Below are 15,018 nucleotides of genomic sequence, written 5' to 3'. Positions count from 1 at the left end.
CTCAGAGATTAGCCTGCCTCTGCCTCCTGAGTACTGTGATTAAAGGCGTGCGCCACCACTGCCTGTTGGAGTTTTCTTATCTGTACCATTCTCAACGTGTAGTCTCTCTTTAGAGTACACTTCCTGATACTTTCCTGCCAGTTAAACAGAGCAAAACGAAACAAAACAAAAAGCTGCTGACTTTGTTTGGGATTGTTGTAGGTACCCCTGCCTTCTCCCGCCATATTTTCCGGAGGAGGTGTGGAGGGAAACACTTTTCCCACACTCCCACTTGGGGAGCTGTTCCTCTGAGACTTTCCGGCGCTGTCCAAAACAGGGTCAGCCTCTCACTGAATCTACAAAGGGCCTGTGAGAGTGGAGTGGAGTGCCACAGCATGGGACACCCAATGGCTCGGGAGCCCTTAGGCCACACCCTGCTGCGCTCCGCCCCGCCCCTGACCCGGGTCCCATATAAAAGAACTGGCCGCCTCCTTCTCACCGAGATAAAACCGTCCCGGCGGCTCCGGCACCAGGTATGTAGAAGGAACCCTTATCCCACGCGGGGAGGGAGCGAGCTAGTGCCACGGGAGGAAATTCTTGTCCCCTCCACGGAGTAGCGAGCGGTCGGGGGAATGGTAGTACAGAGAGGCTTGGGAACACATGAGGGCAGAGGGACGGCAGGATCTGCGACCGGAAGATCTGTAGGTGAGGTTGGCGTCTGTGTGAGGGTAGGATGGAGGTCAAGGACTGCGCCCGTAGCCACTGAGACAAGAGGGAAACCCGCAGCTGCCCACACGCTGTTTCGGCTATTTAGGTTTCATTTTCCCGGATGCAGTTTCGCTTTACTGGCCCGGGCCCGCCCCCTTTTACCGCCGTGTCTTTGCAGGGTCCGGCCTGCGACAGCCCATGCAGGCTTGGACGCTGGATCAACACCTGTGACTTCACGTGTGCGCTCCCGCTACATCTGTTGTCATATCCATAGCCACCTTGGCCGAGGAATCCACACTCAGTTTCGGAACCTAGGTGGCTACAAGTTCTCAAACCGCATTTGTGACCCTTAACACCCTACACCTGGGTCACACTTGGCGATACTTAAATTCCCGCTTGTGACCAACGCATATAAGCACACTTGTGACACTTGGCCACACTATCCGTGGCTACAACCTCAAACCTTAGTGATACCCAAGGGACTCTTACCTCATCTGTTATACCTGACTGCTGCAGTGACTGCAGCCCATCCCAGAGTAGGACCTACTTTGATTCTCCCAGACTGCCTTTGTAGGAGCAATGGCCACAGAGAGGTGAGAACATGGCCACCCTGGTTGTGTTGGGTCGTCCTGTTTGCCTTGCTCTTGGCCCTGATCCTAGCGTTGCTGCCCTGCTTGCAGGGGGTCCCAGCGCATACTGTTTGGAGAGTGGCTACTGGGTGAGGTCAGTAGCGGCCAGTATGAGGGCCTTCGGTGGCTGGATGAGGCTCACACAGTCTTCCGTGTGCCCTGGAAGCACTTCGGGCGCAGGGATCTGGATGAAGCTGACGCCCGGATCTTCAAGGTGGTGCTAGTCCTGCCCTCGGTATAATCTCTCAGAATTCGCAGGGAGTCTCTCCTCAACCCACGTTCTCTGTCCTCTCCTTCAGGCCTGGGCTGTGGCCAGAGGGAGGTGGCCACCTAGTGGAGGTAACCTACCACGCCCAGAGGCTGAGGCTGCTGAGCGAGCAGGCTGGAAAACCAACTTCCGTTGTGCACTTAATAGCACACGTCGCTTTATCATGCGTAAAGACAATTCGGGGGACCCTGCTGACCCACACAAAGTGTATGAACTTAGCCCGGAGCTTGGTTCTACTGGTGAGGACTGCCACAAATAGGGACGGACTAGGGAGGAAGGGACTTGGACTACTTTGTCTTGGTGGCTTCATGGTTGGATTTGTAGTTTTTAAAGCTGGTTGGAAAAAGGCTGATTGTAGGCCTAGTTGTTTTCCTTCCAAGGTGTGGGTGGATGGGTGGGTGGGCACATTTCCTCCTAAGTCAGAGCCTTGGGCTGAGTGAGATGTCTGGTGGTCTGAGGACAAAGGGTATGGGGAAGAGAACTTTTTAAAACTACTCAAGCATCCTAACTAGTCAATCTTAGCTCCAAATCCCCCCCTTTCTTCAGAAGGCCCAGCCATGGAAAATGGGGAAGAAGTGGTCCTCCGCAATGCCTTACCTGTGCAGGTACAGTCCAGTCCGCTCCTTCTAGGTGTGGGGGATGGGCAGCTGCCTACCACTAAGCATTCTCTTGCAGGCTATGTCCCTAGGACCCTTCCTGGCAAGAGAAAATGCTGAGCTTCAGACTCCAAGCCCTCTGTTTTCTGCTGATGCTGGGGACCTCTTGCTTCAGGTTCTACAGCACAGCCTCCTGGAGGACCACCCACTAGAACCTGAGCCTGGGGCAGACTCAGGCCCATCACAGGATCCTGGTGAGAGGCAGGAAGAACTGTTACTGAGCTGGGGCTGGACTAGAGAACTCCATCTGCCTGAGGCTATATGAGGGAGAGGAGGAAAGCTAAGGTTGCTCGAAGGACAGGGGTGGGAAGCTAGGGCACCATGAGGGGCAAGATGGACAGGCAGCTTCACCTTATCCTCAGGCCGGGAGCCAGAACATGCTTCTGAGAAGCTTCATGCAGCGTGGCCGGTGGAAGCTGTCCCCAGCCCCAGGCTTCAACACCCAACTCTGATGACTGGTGAGGACCTGGGGACCTGTTGGTGTGGGCTAGAGCTGTGGTGCTTGCACAGGTCTCCCCCCGTACACACCTGTTCTCCCAGGCGGAACACTGCACCACTCAGCCCTCACATCTACCTCAGGGGGAGGGGAAAGGGTCCCGGGGTGTAGGGCAATGTGCCCCACCCACCACTCATAGCTTGGTCTGCACACAGAGCGCAATCTAGGGTCCCTGGATGTGACCATCATGTACAAGGGTCGCACAGTGCTCCAGGCAATGGTGGGATACCCCAGCTGCGTGTTCCTGTACAGCCCCATGAGCTCAGCAATAAGGAACTCAGAGCCCCAGCAGGTGATTTTTCCCAGCCCTGCTGAGCTCCCGGATCGGAAGCAGTTGCATTACACAGAGACACTTCTGCAGCATGTGTCACCAGGCCTTCAGCTGGAGCTGCAGGGGCCGTCACTGTATGCCCTGCGCATGGGCAAATGCAAGGTGTACTGGGAGGTGGGCAGCCCCATGGGCTCCACCAACCCCTCCACCCCAGCCCAGCTGTTGGAACGCAACTGCCACACCCCAATCTTCAACTTCAGCACTTTCTTCCGAGGTCAGTGAGGTCTGGGGTGCTGTCCTTGTGGGTCTCTGGAGTCTTTCTTAACGTGCTCACCAGAGCTACCTCCTAGCAGAGTTGGAAGAGTTCCGGGCCCGGAGGCGGCAAGGATCACCACACTACACCATCTATCTAGGTTTTGGGCAAGACTTGTCAGCAGGGAGGCCCAAGGAGAAGAGCCTGATTCTGGTGAAGGTAGAGACTGGGTTGGCAAGTACAGGTGGGTGTGGGCTGCTGGGTGGGAGCCCTAACAGATGTCCCTCCCACAGCTGGAGCCATGGCTATGCAAAGCACACCTGGAAGGTGTGCAGCGTGAGGGTGTGTCCTCCCTGGACAGCAGCAGTCTTGGCCTGTGCCTGTCTAGCACCAACAGCCTCTATGATGATATCGAACACTTCCTCATGGACCTGGAACAGTGAGCCTAGCCCAGAACTGCAAATCCCAATAAAAAGAGTCTAAAACCAGTGCCGCCCCGAGTCAGACTGATTCCCTGGATGTACGCTATCTTTACTGGACCTGGTGGGGTTCCACGAAGGAAAGGTGACACCTCACATCCCTGCACCCTAAGCCTCCTTTGCAGCACTCATCTTTATAACGAGCCCCTTATTGGATCCAAATGTTCTAAGACAAGCATGGGGAGCATGCTAACACTGCCAGGTGTACTGGGAATGGTGGGAACATGTCCCTGAAACCCACAGCCCCATGTCCTGTCTCCTGGCAGAAGCAAAAAAGCAACTAGAATAAGAAAACTGCTATAGCAGAGAGGTTCATGAGTGAGTGTTAGCAGGTGGTTCCCACTGGCCAGCAGGGTTTCTGAAACCAAAAGCTTCACCTTCCAAACACTGAGTACACAGAAAAGTTTCTAAAGATAAGCCATTTTTGATAAATTAGAACACAATGGAAACAGTGTATCTATAATATACATATAAAAAAAGTCCAGTTTTCAATTGTAAGCAAGACAGGTGCAGACAGGTGTCATGGGAAGCTCAGAGGCAGGAGTGCTGGTAGCCATTTCTTTCCTACTGGGGTCACCTCCCCACAGTGGCCAGTCTCAGGTCTCAGCACCCTGAGTGGGTGGCTCTTCCCCCGCCCCAGTCTTCTTGTGCCTGCGCATGTGCCTGTATTTGTCCACATAGGCCTTCACCAGGTTGGCCACCTTCACAGGGTTGATTTCGCCACTCTTGCTGTGGCAGATCTGAAGAAATAACACAATCATCCAAATGCTCTCAGCCTATCAGAGACTAACCCAGCCAAGGGTCCTTGCCCTGGCCCTCTCCACCAGGGCCGTTGGTCTTGTTAAGGGCACATGCATCCCCCGCCCCCTATGCACACACCTGTAACTAAACAGAGCTGATGCTGTTTCTCTACATGTGTCAAAGGTCAGTAGGAAGCTGAGACTTGTTCCTACAGAAAAATCTGCCCAGCACTTAGGGACTTAGTTCCTCCAAAGAAACTGGTTGGATTGGGGAATTTTAAATTCATCATCTGTTATTTTAGTTTTGGCAAACACTGTGTGAGGAAGCACTTACTAGGAAACAGGGCTGATCTAAGGCTTCAGCCACTTGGCCCAGCTGGCTGACTCCACACTTAGACCCAGGAGTCCATGCAAACAACAAACGGCAACTTTCTGTCACAGGCAGATCTAGCTATCCCATGTCAACTTCAAGGCTGTCCAAGAGGCAGGTGTCTGTCTACTTGCAGAGCCTACCTTCTGCACAGCTTTGCGCAGGATATCCTTGTATTCCTCCTTGGTCACTTCTCTCTTCTGGTAGAAGGGCTTAATAGCCAGCTTCACCTCCTCCACAGCCCGCTCCTGCATGTGCAGCTTCTTCATGTACTAGGAGTGAGGACATGTGTGACCCTGCGGCAAGATGGCCAAAACCGGCCTCGGGGCCCTTGGTGGGAAGTCAACACTTGTGGGAAGTCCCTTTCCCCAAGAACACTAAAGGTAATGGGCTTGCTGCTCTCCTACCACCCTGGCCAAGCCCCCAAGGCCTGGATATTATAGCTAAAATCAGACCCGATGGAGACATGCTGCGGAAGGACAGGCAGCACTCACCTCCTCCTTTTTGGTCTTCTCAGCAGCTGACTTGGGAGTAGCAGTCTTTTCTTCTAAGTTGTTGTTGGTGGTTGGAATAACTAGCTGTGAGGTTGTGGCTGGCATAGTGGGCACTGGGGCCATGCTCTGTGCTGCACCGCAGCCTGCTAGGGGGAGGGTCCCCTGCAGGATCATCTGGACTGAGGGCTGGCTGACCAGTGAGGGCAGGATGCTTGAGGGCTGAGCCAGGGGTGGTGGCATGTTGGGGCTGTAAACCTGGGCAAGAATACCCCCTGCTGAGTGTAGAGTCCCAGCAGCTGGCAGCCCTTCTGCCCTGGAAGCACCAGGGGGCTGTATAGAAAGGAAACAGTGCCATGAGTTCTTAGCTCTAACCAGGGCAGCCCAAAATACCCAGCACAAGGACCATGCTCCTCTAGCCCAGCACCCACCTGAGAGGGATCTGCATCAGGTAACCCAGACTCCTGGAGCACGTGGATGGGAGGGGGCAGGTCGGAGAATGGTGCCTGCTGAACGCCTAGGAGGGCCCTGTCCTCTGCATCCCAGTCTCCTTCCTGGGGCCTCTGTGGCCTCTCAAGTGGCATCCCTGAGGACCCAACAGACAAGGAAGGTGGGTGCCTTGTGGTCAACTCTGGCCAAAACACTTTCAGAGAATCAGCAGTGGGAACCAAGGCCAAACTGCAGATCTATCTCTAAGAGGCTGGACACACTTGGGGGCCCCAAAGAGTCAGAAGAGGCTCTTGGGGTGGCTGTCTCCCTGCCTGCTCCACACCCCTGACCCACAAGGACAACCACCACTAGGAGCTCAGCCACTGGCAGGGCCAACTCACTTGGAACTCTGTCCAGGGCTGGGGTGCTGTCCTCTGCTTCCTGCAGGTTCCAGGTGACTCTCTTCACCAGGTTTCTGGACCGCAGCAGGGGCACCTGGGCCACAGGATCCTTGGGCCTGACTGCTTCACATCCTCTCCCACTTAGCAAAGGACTGTCCTTTCCCAGGGGCACCACACCTGAGGTGCTAAGAGCTGTAGTAATGGTCTCTACAGTGTCCTGCCTGAGCAGGCACTGGTCTGAAGGGATCAATACCTGGGGTGCAGGCTTTGAGATATCTTCACTGTGAACCAGTAACACCTCCCTCTGGCTGGTAGGTAAAGTAGTGTCCTGTGGAAGGCTAACTGGGGGCACTGTGGGATTTGCTGGGAAGTCTCGCTCAGGGGAGGAGTCTGTACTCTCAGGGGAAGGAGGTGAGCTCATATCATCAAGTTGAATGAAGATGGCTTCATTTGAAAAATCCTCAAACACGTGGCCTGCCTCCACAGAATCACCATAGTCTAGGTCCTCAGGTACACACTCAACCGGCTCTGCCAGGACAGGAGGGACTTCTGGAGGGTTCGGGTCAGCCACAACCACCTCTGGCAGGACACTTATTTCAGAGACTGGAGGCTTGGCAGGGTGGTTTCCATCTTGCCTTGGTTCCTCCTGTGGAGTGGGGACTGGGGAAACCTCCCTCACAGCCCCCTTCTTCTCTGGGGAATGGGGCCGCTTCTCATGGGAACGTGGCCTCCGTGGCCTATGCTCCAGGCTGGGTGACCGAGACCTCCGCCTCCTTCTCTCCCGAGACCGAGTCACACTCTCCTTCTTATCCATCCGCTCTCGGCTCCGCTCCCGATGCCTGTGTTTCCGGTCCCTCTCCAGGCTGCTGTGGGGTGAACAGTCCCTGCCTCGAGACCGAGACCCTGAATGACGCCTCTTCCGTCTCCGACTCTCATGGCGCTCACAGGAAGAACTGCCAGGACTCCCTGAGCGAGACCTGGACTTCCTCCAGCACCTGCCATGACCCCAGGGACCATGCCTCCGCTCCCTGTCCCTTTCCCTCCTCCTCCTCTTTGCTCTGTCCTGGCTGCTGGCACGGTCACTGGAAGACCTCCGGCTCTTAGCCTTGGCTCTGTGCCTCTTGGTGTGTTCCTCAGCCACTGGAGATGCTGAGCGTGAGGTCCTGTCCCTGGAACCAGAACGAGTGCTGGAACGTGTCCTCTGGTGCTCTCTGGAAACCTTCTTCTTTTTAGTTTTCTTCCTGCTGCGGGAGCTGGATGTGGAGCGGGAACGGGATGGGGCCCTGAGCTCCACAATCCTGTGCGTGGTCATCTGTGGAACACCTGGTTCCACGACAGTCACACATGTCACTGTCCGTTCCTCAGAGCCAAAGAAGGGTGTACAAGACACTCCGTCCTCATCGTCCCAAGGGGCTGGTGGGGATGGCCGCTGAGAATGGGCTGTGGAGCCCTGGATCTCTGTATGCTCCGTCTCCCTGAGTCCTTCTTGCTCCATATCAGAGGTTCCCTCAGCAAGTTCCTTGCCCAGGAACTCCAGCATGCCAGACACAGGCTCACCAGTGGGCTGGGGCTCAGGTTCTGTGTCAGTCTCAAAGATGTTTTCTACCCTGTAGGAGGTAACACAGCGCACAGTCTGGGAGGCTGGGGCCTTTGGGCTGTTGATGGAGATAGTTCTGGTGATCTCAGAGGGCAAGAGGCCTTGGCCAAGGCTCTCAGGGCTGCTGCTAGGAGGGCTGGAGTCTGAGCCAGTGGGGTCAAAGGGGTCATAGATTTCACTCTTGAGTTGTTTTGGCTTCTTGATAGAGAAGAGAGGTGAAGGGTTCTCCTTCCTTTGCACCTTGCTATCTACTGGCCGGAATGTGTTACAGAAGCCAGGACTGGACATCTGGCTACAATGTGCTGTGTTCCCAGGGATGTTGATCCTGAAGCTTTCAAAGGTAGACCCAATGCCCTTTCCTCTTGAGGGCCCTAGCGTGGCTACGCTGACATGGGAGCTGGGGGCGGAAGGACGAGAACTACCTGTGTGTGAGCCAGTCTCCTGGGGACCCCTGCTGCTGGGCTCATTCTCAGCTCGGCCTCGCCCTGGCTGCCCAGGGCCTTCCCTGCCAGTCAGGCGGCTAATGCAAGTGCTAGGGAGCTCCACAGTCTGCCCACTGGTGGGGGCCTGGTCCTGTGTGCTGTCACTGCGGTCTCTGTGGATCTTTGGTATCCTGGGTAGCTTTGAGAAATCAGGTCTCCTGGGATCTGTTTTCTGGGGATGCCCAAGAGCTATATTTCTAGATGGAAAGTTAGAACGGACAGTCATCTTAGATGAGGCAGAACTAAGAGGCAATGCCTGTGTGTTGGAACCATTAAGCCTGGGACTGTTATTCTGTTTCAATGTAGGCCTGCTCTCTTTTGAAAGGTTCCCAGCCTGACTTGAACGTGGGGTCACTGATGAGTCCAACTTTACAGGTGTCTCCACTGTGCGGCCAGGGATACAGTGTAGGGCTGCTCTGTCTCCACAGCTCAGCCCTGAGCTCTGTCGCCTGGCTCCCATGAGTCCACTGGATGCCCTCCCTGAGGGTAGTGCCCCAGGCTGTAGGTTGTCTCTGGGCCTGGACTCTTCTCTGGATTGAGTCACAGAATTTCGCTGAAGAGAAACAGGAGCTAAAAAACAAAAGTCAGATAGCAACCCTTCCCACCTCCTGTACGCAGTTCAATGCTTTGTCATGCCTGACCAGAAGTGACACTGAAATTGCTGTTTACAGAGTGACACTTCTTGCTACACCACAACGGGAGTGTCATGGGCTCAGCTGTACCACTGCCCAACCTGTGGGATCATAAATGCCCTCACTGCCATGTAGTTTTTCTCTTTTCAGACACAACTATAGTTTAGATGTGTCCCATCTAGTGTGACCCAGACAAGAAGCAGCAGATGGAGGCTCTGCCCATTCTTGACCATACTGCTTCATGGGTACTGTACTCAGACATGGAAGGACCCTGACAGAAACTCACACTGGTTATGCTGTTAGCAGTGTCTCACCCAACTCAGGGCAAAGCGCCTGAGAGAGAGCCTGTCCAACTCATCCATTTCTAGGAAACCCATAAGGAAGGCCAGCAGTTCATGGGTGCTCACCTGCCCTCTTGGCACTGAGAGAGCCATCTCGGTGGATGACAACATCAGCACTGCTCATCATCAGAAGGCTCTGGTCAGACAAGATGCTCCCCAACAGGTCAGGAACAGGGGCCTCCTCCACGCTGGGCTCTGGGGCCACGGCCGGGAGCTGCCTCCTGCAAACACAGACCAGAGAGTGGTCTGCAAGATTGGTTCCTCTGTACTCTTCTGGCCTGAACCCCCACCCATCAGCCCCAACTTGAGGTGACCAGGAATATGGGGACGTCATCTACAATGTATGTCTGCCCATTCGGCCACTAAGTAAGAGCTGGGAAGAGATTATTTCTACCTGTTGTGACTGTGGACCACGACTCTGCCCTGCCCAAGGTCCCTTTTTCTCTCAGAGACTGAGGTCATTGTAGCCAGGATCTGAGCTGCTTGCTTAGAGACAACTAGTTTTGACGCAGCACTCAGAGACAACCTTAAGCACATCACAGCAAGGAGTTGCTTAGCCACACAGAAAGGATAAGCAACTCAGTGTCCTTATCTATCCCAGATGCTCTTGCTGTCCCATACCTAGAAAGTCCCATGGCAACAGGTCTGGCCACAGGCTGGTGCGACTGCAGGGCCGAGCGGGACAGCACTCTCCTCTTGGCACTCAGAGGGGAAGGAGGATCTGCAGATGGTTCTTCATTGCTGGAGGGGACACTAACAAAGCAGACCACTCCGTAAGTTCACAAGCAGTCTAACCAAATCTGAGGGTGAGCTGGGGCACCGGGACAGTCACCACTGTAGTCACCTGTCAAAAGGGTCCAGCTCATATGGATCTCCAAACAGAGACAGAGAAGCTGCTCCAATATCTGCTCTCATCAGCCCCAGAGAGGGATCCACTGGCTTGTACACTGATGGCATGCTGGTGCCATGGACAGGCCTGCGGAGGCCTAGAGTTCGTGCAATGCGAGAACGAGCTGTGATCTCATTCTAAACCAGAGTGACAGAAAAAATTTCAGTGAATGACTGGCATCGTGCATGTGAACAGCGTTAACAGCCATGTAAGGAAAGGTTGTGGACTTTTAACATTATCACAATTGTAAATTATTCCTAAGACAATCAAGGGGCCACATGCCACTTCCTCTAGATTCTGAGTATGGGTGGGACAGAACACACTCAGCTAGGATCTCTCCCCAAGGAGTGAATCTCTCCATACCTCCGCCACGGGCCATGACCCCAGATGTTCTCTTAGGGGGAAAAGGAATCACAGTAATTGCAAATGAAGAAAGTGAGCTTAGAATGGAATCTAGCATTCTCTAAAAATCAGAAAGGAGAAACTGACATTGCCATGCCCTCAGGACACAAACTGAGTGCTAGTGACCAGCATTATCTACATAAATTGCTCATACTTAGTCACAGCGACAAGAATCTGTTCTGACTCTCCAGAAGGATGTTCAAACTACTGGCTATACACATCTTCATATACAAGCATACACTATAGAACATTTATCAGGCTACGGGTAACAAGCATAAATTCATAAAAAAACACAGGAGACACATGGCAAGGTGTATGTTTGTCTGTGTGAGCTTCTTGTGTCTTTAAGTACCAAATTTGTCTTATGGCGGCAGGGCTGAGTGACAACACAGGACCCGAGATGGATCTACTGGAGACTGGCTTCTCATACATAGGAGACTCTCCAGGACAAAGACAGTGACTATGTAAGGTTAACAACTGTATATACCTCCCCAGGCTATCTACACCTGCTCCTAGCACAGGACTGAAAGCCTTTTTATCTGACCAGCCATTGACCACAAGAAAGTGATTTGGCCCTGAGCTCTGCTAGTCCTCCTCTATGTTTCAGGGGGAACCATACTAACTCTTAACATACCCACCCACCTCTGAGCACAGAACAACCTCAGAGCAGCCATTTGGTGCTTCTTGCTGCAGAGCCATATAGGGCAGCAAGACTGGCTAAGCTGGACACTACTGAAGCCTCACCTTCAGCTTCCTCCCTTTTGTCTTCCTCACACGGTGCTGCCGTTTCTTGGCTCTTGTACCTCCACTCTTACTTTTTACAGATGACCGGGACCGGGTTTTCTTTCTTCCCAGCACTTTCTTCCGTCTCCCTAAAAAGACAACATTCAGTGTCTATGATTCAGGATCCACAGGGCCCTTCCTGACCAGGGTGACCAGGTCCTCCCTCTGAGTTCTGTTGGAACAGAGCCCAAGAAGCTAGGGAGAGGGTAGGCACCTCAGGACTGTGTGCTGGCTTAAGCTTTAAACACAACACACAGTTTATTTTTTTATTTATGTGTGCTTGCATGTGTGTGACCTTGAAGGACTAAAGTGGGCATCAGAACCCCTGGAATTAGAGTTATAGGTAGCTGCTGTGGGTTGCTCAATGTGGGTCCTGGGAACTGAACTCAGGTCCACAGCTGAGCCAACTCTTCAGCCAATTTAACTTTCTTATTTTTTGAGACAATCTCCAGTCTTATGTAACCCAGGCTGGCACAGAACTCAGTATGTAGTTACAGATGACAAACTATTTTTTTGAATAATTTATTTAACTTTATTTTATGTGAAGGTGTCAGAACCCCTGGAATTGGGAGTTACAGACAGTTGTGAGCCATTATGTAAGTGTTGGGATTTGAACCCTGAGTCCTCTGAAGAGCAGGCAGTGCTCTTAACTGCTGAGCCACCTCTCCAGCCCGACCCTGAACTCTTAATCTTCCTACTGCTGTTCCACATGTACTATATGCCTGGCTTGCTACTTTTTAACTTAAATTTATTTTCTTTTTTAAAAGACTTTTTTCTTTCTTGCAGGATTTTTAATTAATTTATTGTTCTAAGTGCATTGTTGTTTTATCTGTATGTATGTCTGTGTGAGGGTGCTAGGGTCCCTGGAAGTGGGGTTATGGATAGTTGTGAGAGCTGGGAATTGCATCCAAGTTCTCTGGAGGAACAGTCAGTGATCTTGACTGCAAAGCTATCTTTCCAGCTCCTATTTACTTTTGTCTTATTGCTCGTCTCAGTCTGCAGCTGGTTTAGAACTCATGGCAATTCTTCTATCTAGCATGTGGGCACATGCATTGCTTAAAAATCTTTTTAAGATTTTTATTTTATGTGTGTATCTACTTGGTCTACGTGTGCACATACGGGTGCAACACCCAGGCATTCAGAAGAGGGTGTTGAACCACTGGAACTGGAGTAACAGGCAGTGAGCAGCCCTGTGGGTTCTGGGACCCAATCCCAGGTCTCCTGTAAGAGCAACAAGTGCCCTTTCTTAACCTTACTCATCCATCTCCCAGCACCCATTTTAGTTAAGGTTTTTATTGCTGTGAAGAGACATTATAACCATAGCAACTTTTACAAAGGAAAATATTTGAAGTGGCAGTTTACTGTTTCAGAGGCTTTGTCCAATATCATCATGGCGGGGAGCATGGCGGTATGTAGGCAGACATCATGTTGGCTACAGCTTGATTAGAAAGCAACAGGAAGTGGACTGTTTTACTGGGAGTAGCTTGAGCATAGGAGACCTCAAAGCTCATCCCCCACAGTGACACACTTCCTCCAACAAGGCCACACCTACTCCAACAAGGCCACACCTCCTAATAATGTCACTCCTTTTGGGAGCCATTTTTCTTCAAACCACAACCCCACCCCTTTAATTGCACGTGTATGTGTTATAGAAATCAGAGGACAACTTGCAAGAATTGGTTCTTTCTTTCCACCACATGGGATCTGGAAATTGAAATCAAGCTTGTTAGCTAGCATCTCTATCTGCTAAGATATCTCACCCACCATTTTTTGAGGCATGTTCTTACTGTGTAGTGGAAAATAACCTTGAACACTTGAACCTCCTGCCTTCACCTGCAGAACACTGGAATTAGACATGTGCCAATTTGTGTGTACCCTGGGCTACAACTACTGGCTTTTCTTTGATTATCATCATTACCATTATCATTTTTGTTTGTGTTTGTTTTCTTTTTTTGAGACAGCGTTTCTCTGAGTAACAGCCTTGGCTGTCCTGGAACTTGATCTGTAGACCAGGCTGGCCTTAAACCCAGAGATCTACCTCCAGAGTGATGGGATTAAAGGTGTGTGCCCCTGGCTAGGCTTGTTTAACCAGAAAAATAAACCTGTGACATTTTAAAGTAATGTGTTCCTGGAGGGGAAGGAGGAGGATCCAAAAAGCAAGCAAGGCTGGGCTTTCACTACTGAGTAGATCAGACTTGAAGAACCATCATATAAACTACATAAATCCAAAAAAAAGGGAACAAAAACAAAAAAAAACCCAAAAAGCCCACATGATAACCAAGTGCTGAAGACAACAACGAGTATAACATGACCATTCAAGGTCCAAACAGAGGCAGCTCTCCCCAGAGACTGGAAGACAAGTGCTCTGAACACTTCTGGAGACACACACTCTAAAAACAGAAGTCAACTGCAAAAAGGATTTAAACCCACCCTCGAAGGTGCTGCTATGACTCTTCATTCTCTGACTCTGATAAGCTAGGAATGAACTCACCAGGATGCAGCAGGGTATGAAGGGAACACCAGGCAATTAGAAGCCCCTTCATTGTTGAGGTGATCATTAAGGAAAGGCTGCTTGGTGCTGCTGCCCCTGCAAGCTACACTGCTACATATAAGAGCAGAACCAGGGCAGTTAGTTATCTTCTGCAGAAAGCCCCAGTAGCAGAAAATACAGCACCCTCTCTCCCCTGGTTGCTCTTTATGTGGCTCCCATAACCCACGGTCAACGGTAAATAAAACGATAAATAAAAATACCAAGTGGGAACTTCAAGAAGAAAGAAATCCATAAATTTTAAGCTGTACTATTTGGAATAATGTGATGAAATCTCAGGCAATCCTAACCTACACTGTCCAGGTCAGGAATCAATCTTTTCCTGAAGTGTATATGTGGTATGGATGAACCCCTATTTCTCACTTTGTGTTATTAAGTTATTTAGTTCATGTGACCCTTATGAAGTAGCCTAGACACTTGGGCCATACACTGTCTCTCTTCTTATAGGACTGCACTATCTCCCAGCATCACAGTGGAAGGGACACCAGCACTACAGGAAGACACTTGGAAGGAGAATGGGCTCACCTAACTTATATTACAGGGCACTGCTATGACTGTTAAATACATAACCCTGACTAGCATGAAACTATATAGATCAGGTTGGTCTCAAACTCAAGAGATATGCCTGGCTCTGCCTCCCACATACTGGGATTAAAGGCACAGACCCAGAATGCTCTTGCAACACAAAAATATAAAACCTCCTACCCAGGCCTGACAGGTGTCTAAGCTCAAGCACACAGTCTGCAGACAGGAGACAGTGAAGAGCAAAGAGAAGGAGCTAACAAACACAGCCCAACACAAATCTGACTTGGTCTTAATTCAAATAAGCACTTTCATTTTTAGTTAGAGACAGAATTTCATTTGTAGGGTAGGCTAGACTCAAATTCACAATGTAGCTGAGGATGACCTTGAGCTCCTGCCTCTTAGCCCTCCCACCCCCAAGTGCCCTAAATAAACTATCCTAGCACTCAAGAAGCTAAGGCAGGAAGACTATGCTGTGAGTTTCAAGGCCAGCTTGAGCTATAAAGACAGAATCTGTTTTACAAAAAGAAAGGGAGGGGGATATGGAAACAAGTTCACAGAAATAAAACTACAACCAAGGCTGAAGAGGTGGTTCATTGTTAAAAGCACTGGTTGTTTTTGCAGAGGACCCATGTTAAGTTCCCAGTACCTA

At 51.2% G+C, this 15,018-nt stretch overlaps 2 protein-coding genes across 7 annotated transcripts in view; one reads left to right on the top strand and one right to left on the bottom strand.

The window, feature by feature from the left end:
- Positions 1-263: 263 nt before the first annotated feature.
- On the top strand, positions 264-3,749 carry Irf7 (interferon regulatory factor 7). Of its 3 annotated transcripts, XM_075972733.1 has the most exons (10): positions 264-512; positions 866-1,280; positions 1,368-1,530; positions 1,616-1,823; positions 2,131-2,189; positions 2,260-2,434; positions 2,603-2,698; positions 2,892-3,281; positions 3,361-3,479; positions 3,554-3,749. In XM_075972733.1, exons 2-10 carry the CDS (start codon positions 1,267-1,269, stop codon positions 3,701-3,703), a joined length of 1,374 nt encoding a protein of 457 aa, XP_075828848.1. In that variant the 5' UTR covers positions 264-512; positions 866-1,266; the 3' UTR covers positions 3,704-3,749. The 3 variants fall into 3 exon arrangements, with proteins under 3 accessions (XP_075828848.1, XP_075828850.1, XP_075828851.1); XM_075972735.1 differs by lacking the exon at positions 264-512 and having other exon boundaries at positions 1,139-1,280; positions 2,134-2,189; XM_075972736.1 differs by lacking the exon at positions 264-512 and having other exon boundaries at positions 1,139-1,280; positions 2,356-2,434.
- Positions 3,750-4,143: 394 nt separating this feature from the next.
- Phrf1 (PHD and ring finger domains 1) overlaps positions 4,144-15,018 on the bottom strand; it is a 32,399-nt gene continuing 21,524 nt past the window's right edge. For 3 of the 4 annotated variants that reach the window (XM_075972729.1, XM_075972731.1, XM_075972730.1), the window contains exons 10-18: positions 11,258-11,385; positions 10,067-10,248; positions 9,844-9,975; positions 9,289-9,443; positions 6,171-8,819; positions 5,772-5,926; positions 5,344-5,673; positions 4,993-5,121; positions 4,144-4,479 (exon numbers count right to left, since the gene is read on the bottom strand). In XM_075972729.1, the coding sequence (XP_075828844.1) occupies positions 4,336-4,479; positions 4,993-5,121; positions 5,344-5,673; positions 5,772-5,926; positions 6,171-8,819; positions 9,289-9,443; positions 9,844-9,975; positions 10,067-10,248; positions 11,258-11,385 (4,004 nt within the window). In that variant the 3' untranslated portion in view covers positions 4,144-4,335. Of the gene's footprint in view, positions 4,480-4,618; positions 4,689-4,992; positions 5,122-5,343; positions 5,674-5,771; positions 5,927-6,170; positions 8,820-9,288; positions 9,444-9,843; positions 9,976-10,066; positions 10,249-11,257; positions 11,386-15,018 lie in introns of all 4 variants that reach the window. The other variant, XM_075972732.1, reaches the window with a different exon arrangement.

This window comes from Microtus pennsylvanicus, chromosome 5, assembly GCF_037038515.1.
Source record: "Microtus pennsylvanicus isolate mMicPen1 chromosome 5, mMicPen1.hap1, whole genome shotgun sequence".
In the NCBI taxonomy this organism is placed as follows: Eukaryota; Metazoa; Chordata; class Mammalia; order Rodentia; family Cricetidae; genus Microtus; species Microtus pennsylvanicus.
This window is presented reverse-complemented; position numbering and strand designations above follow the sequence as displayed.

What these genes read in the sequence shown, in the direction of transcription:
- Irf7 (XM_075972733.1), top strand. An exon ending in CTGACGCCCGGATCTTCAAG is followed by an intron (nt 1,531 to 1,615) that starts GTGGTGCTAGTC and finishes CCTCTCCTTCAG; the next exon opens with GCCTGGGCTGTGGCCAGAGG. An exon ending in AGAGCCTGATTCTGGTGAAG is followed by an intron (nt 3,480 to 3,553) that starts GTAGAGACTGGG and finishes TCCCTCCCACAG; the next exon opens with CTGGAGCCATGGCTATGCAA.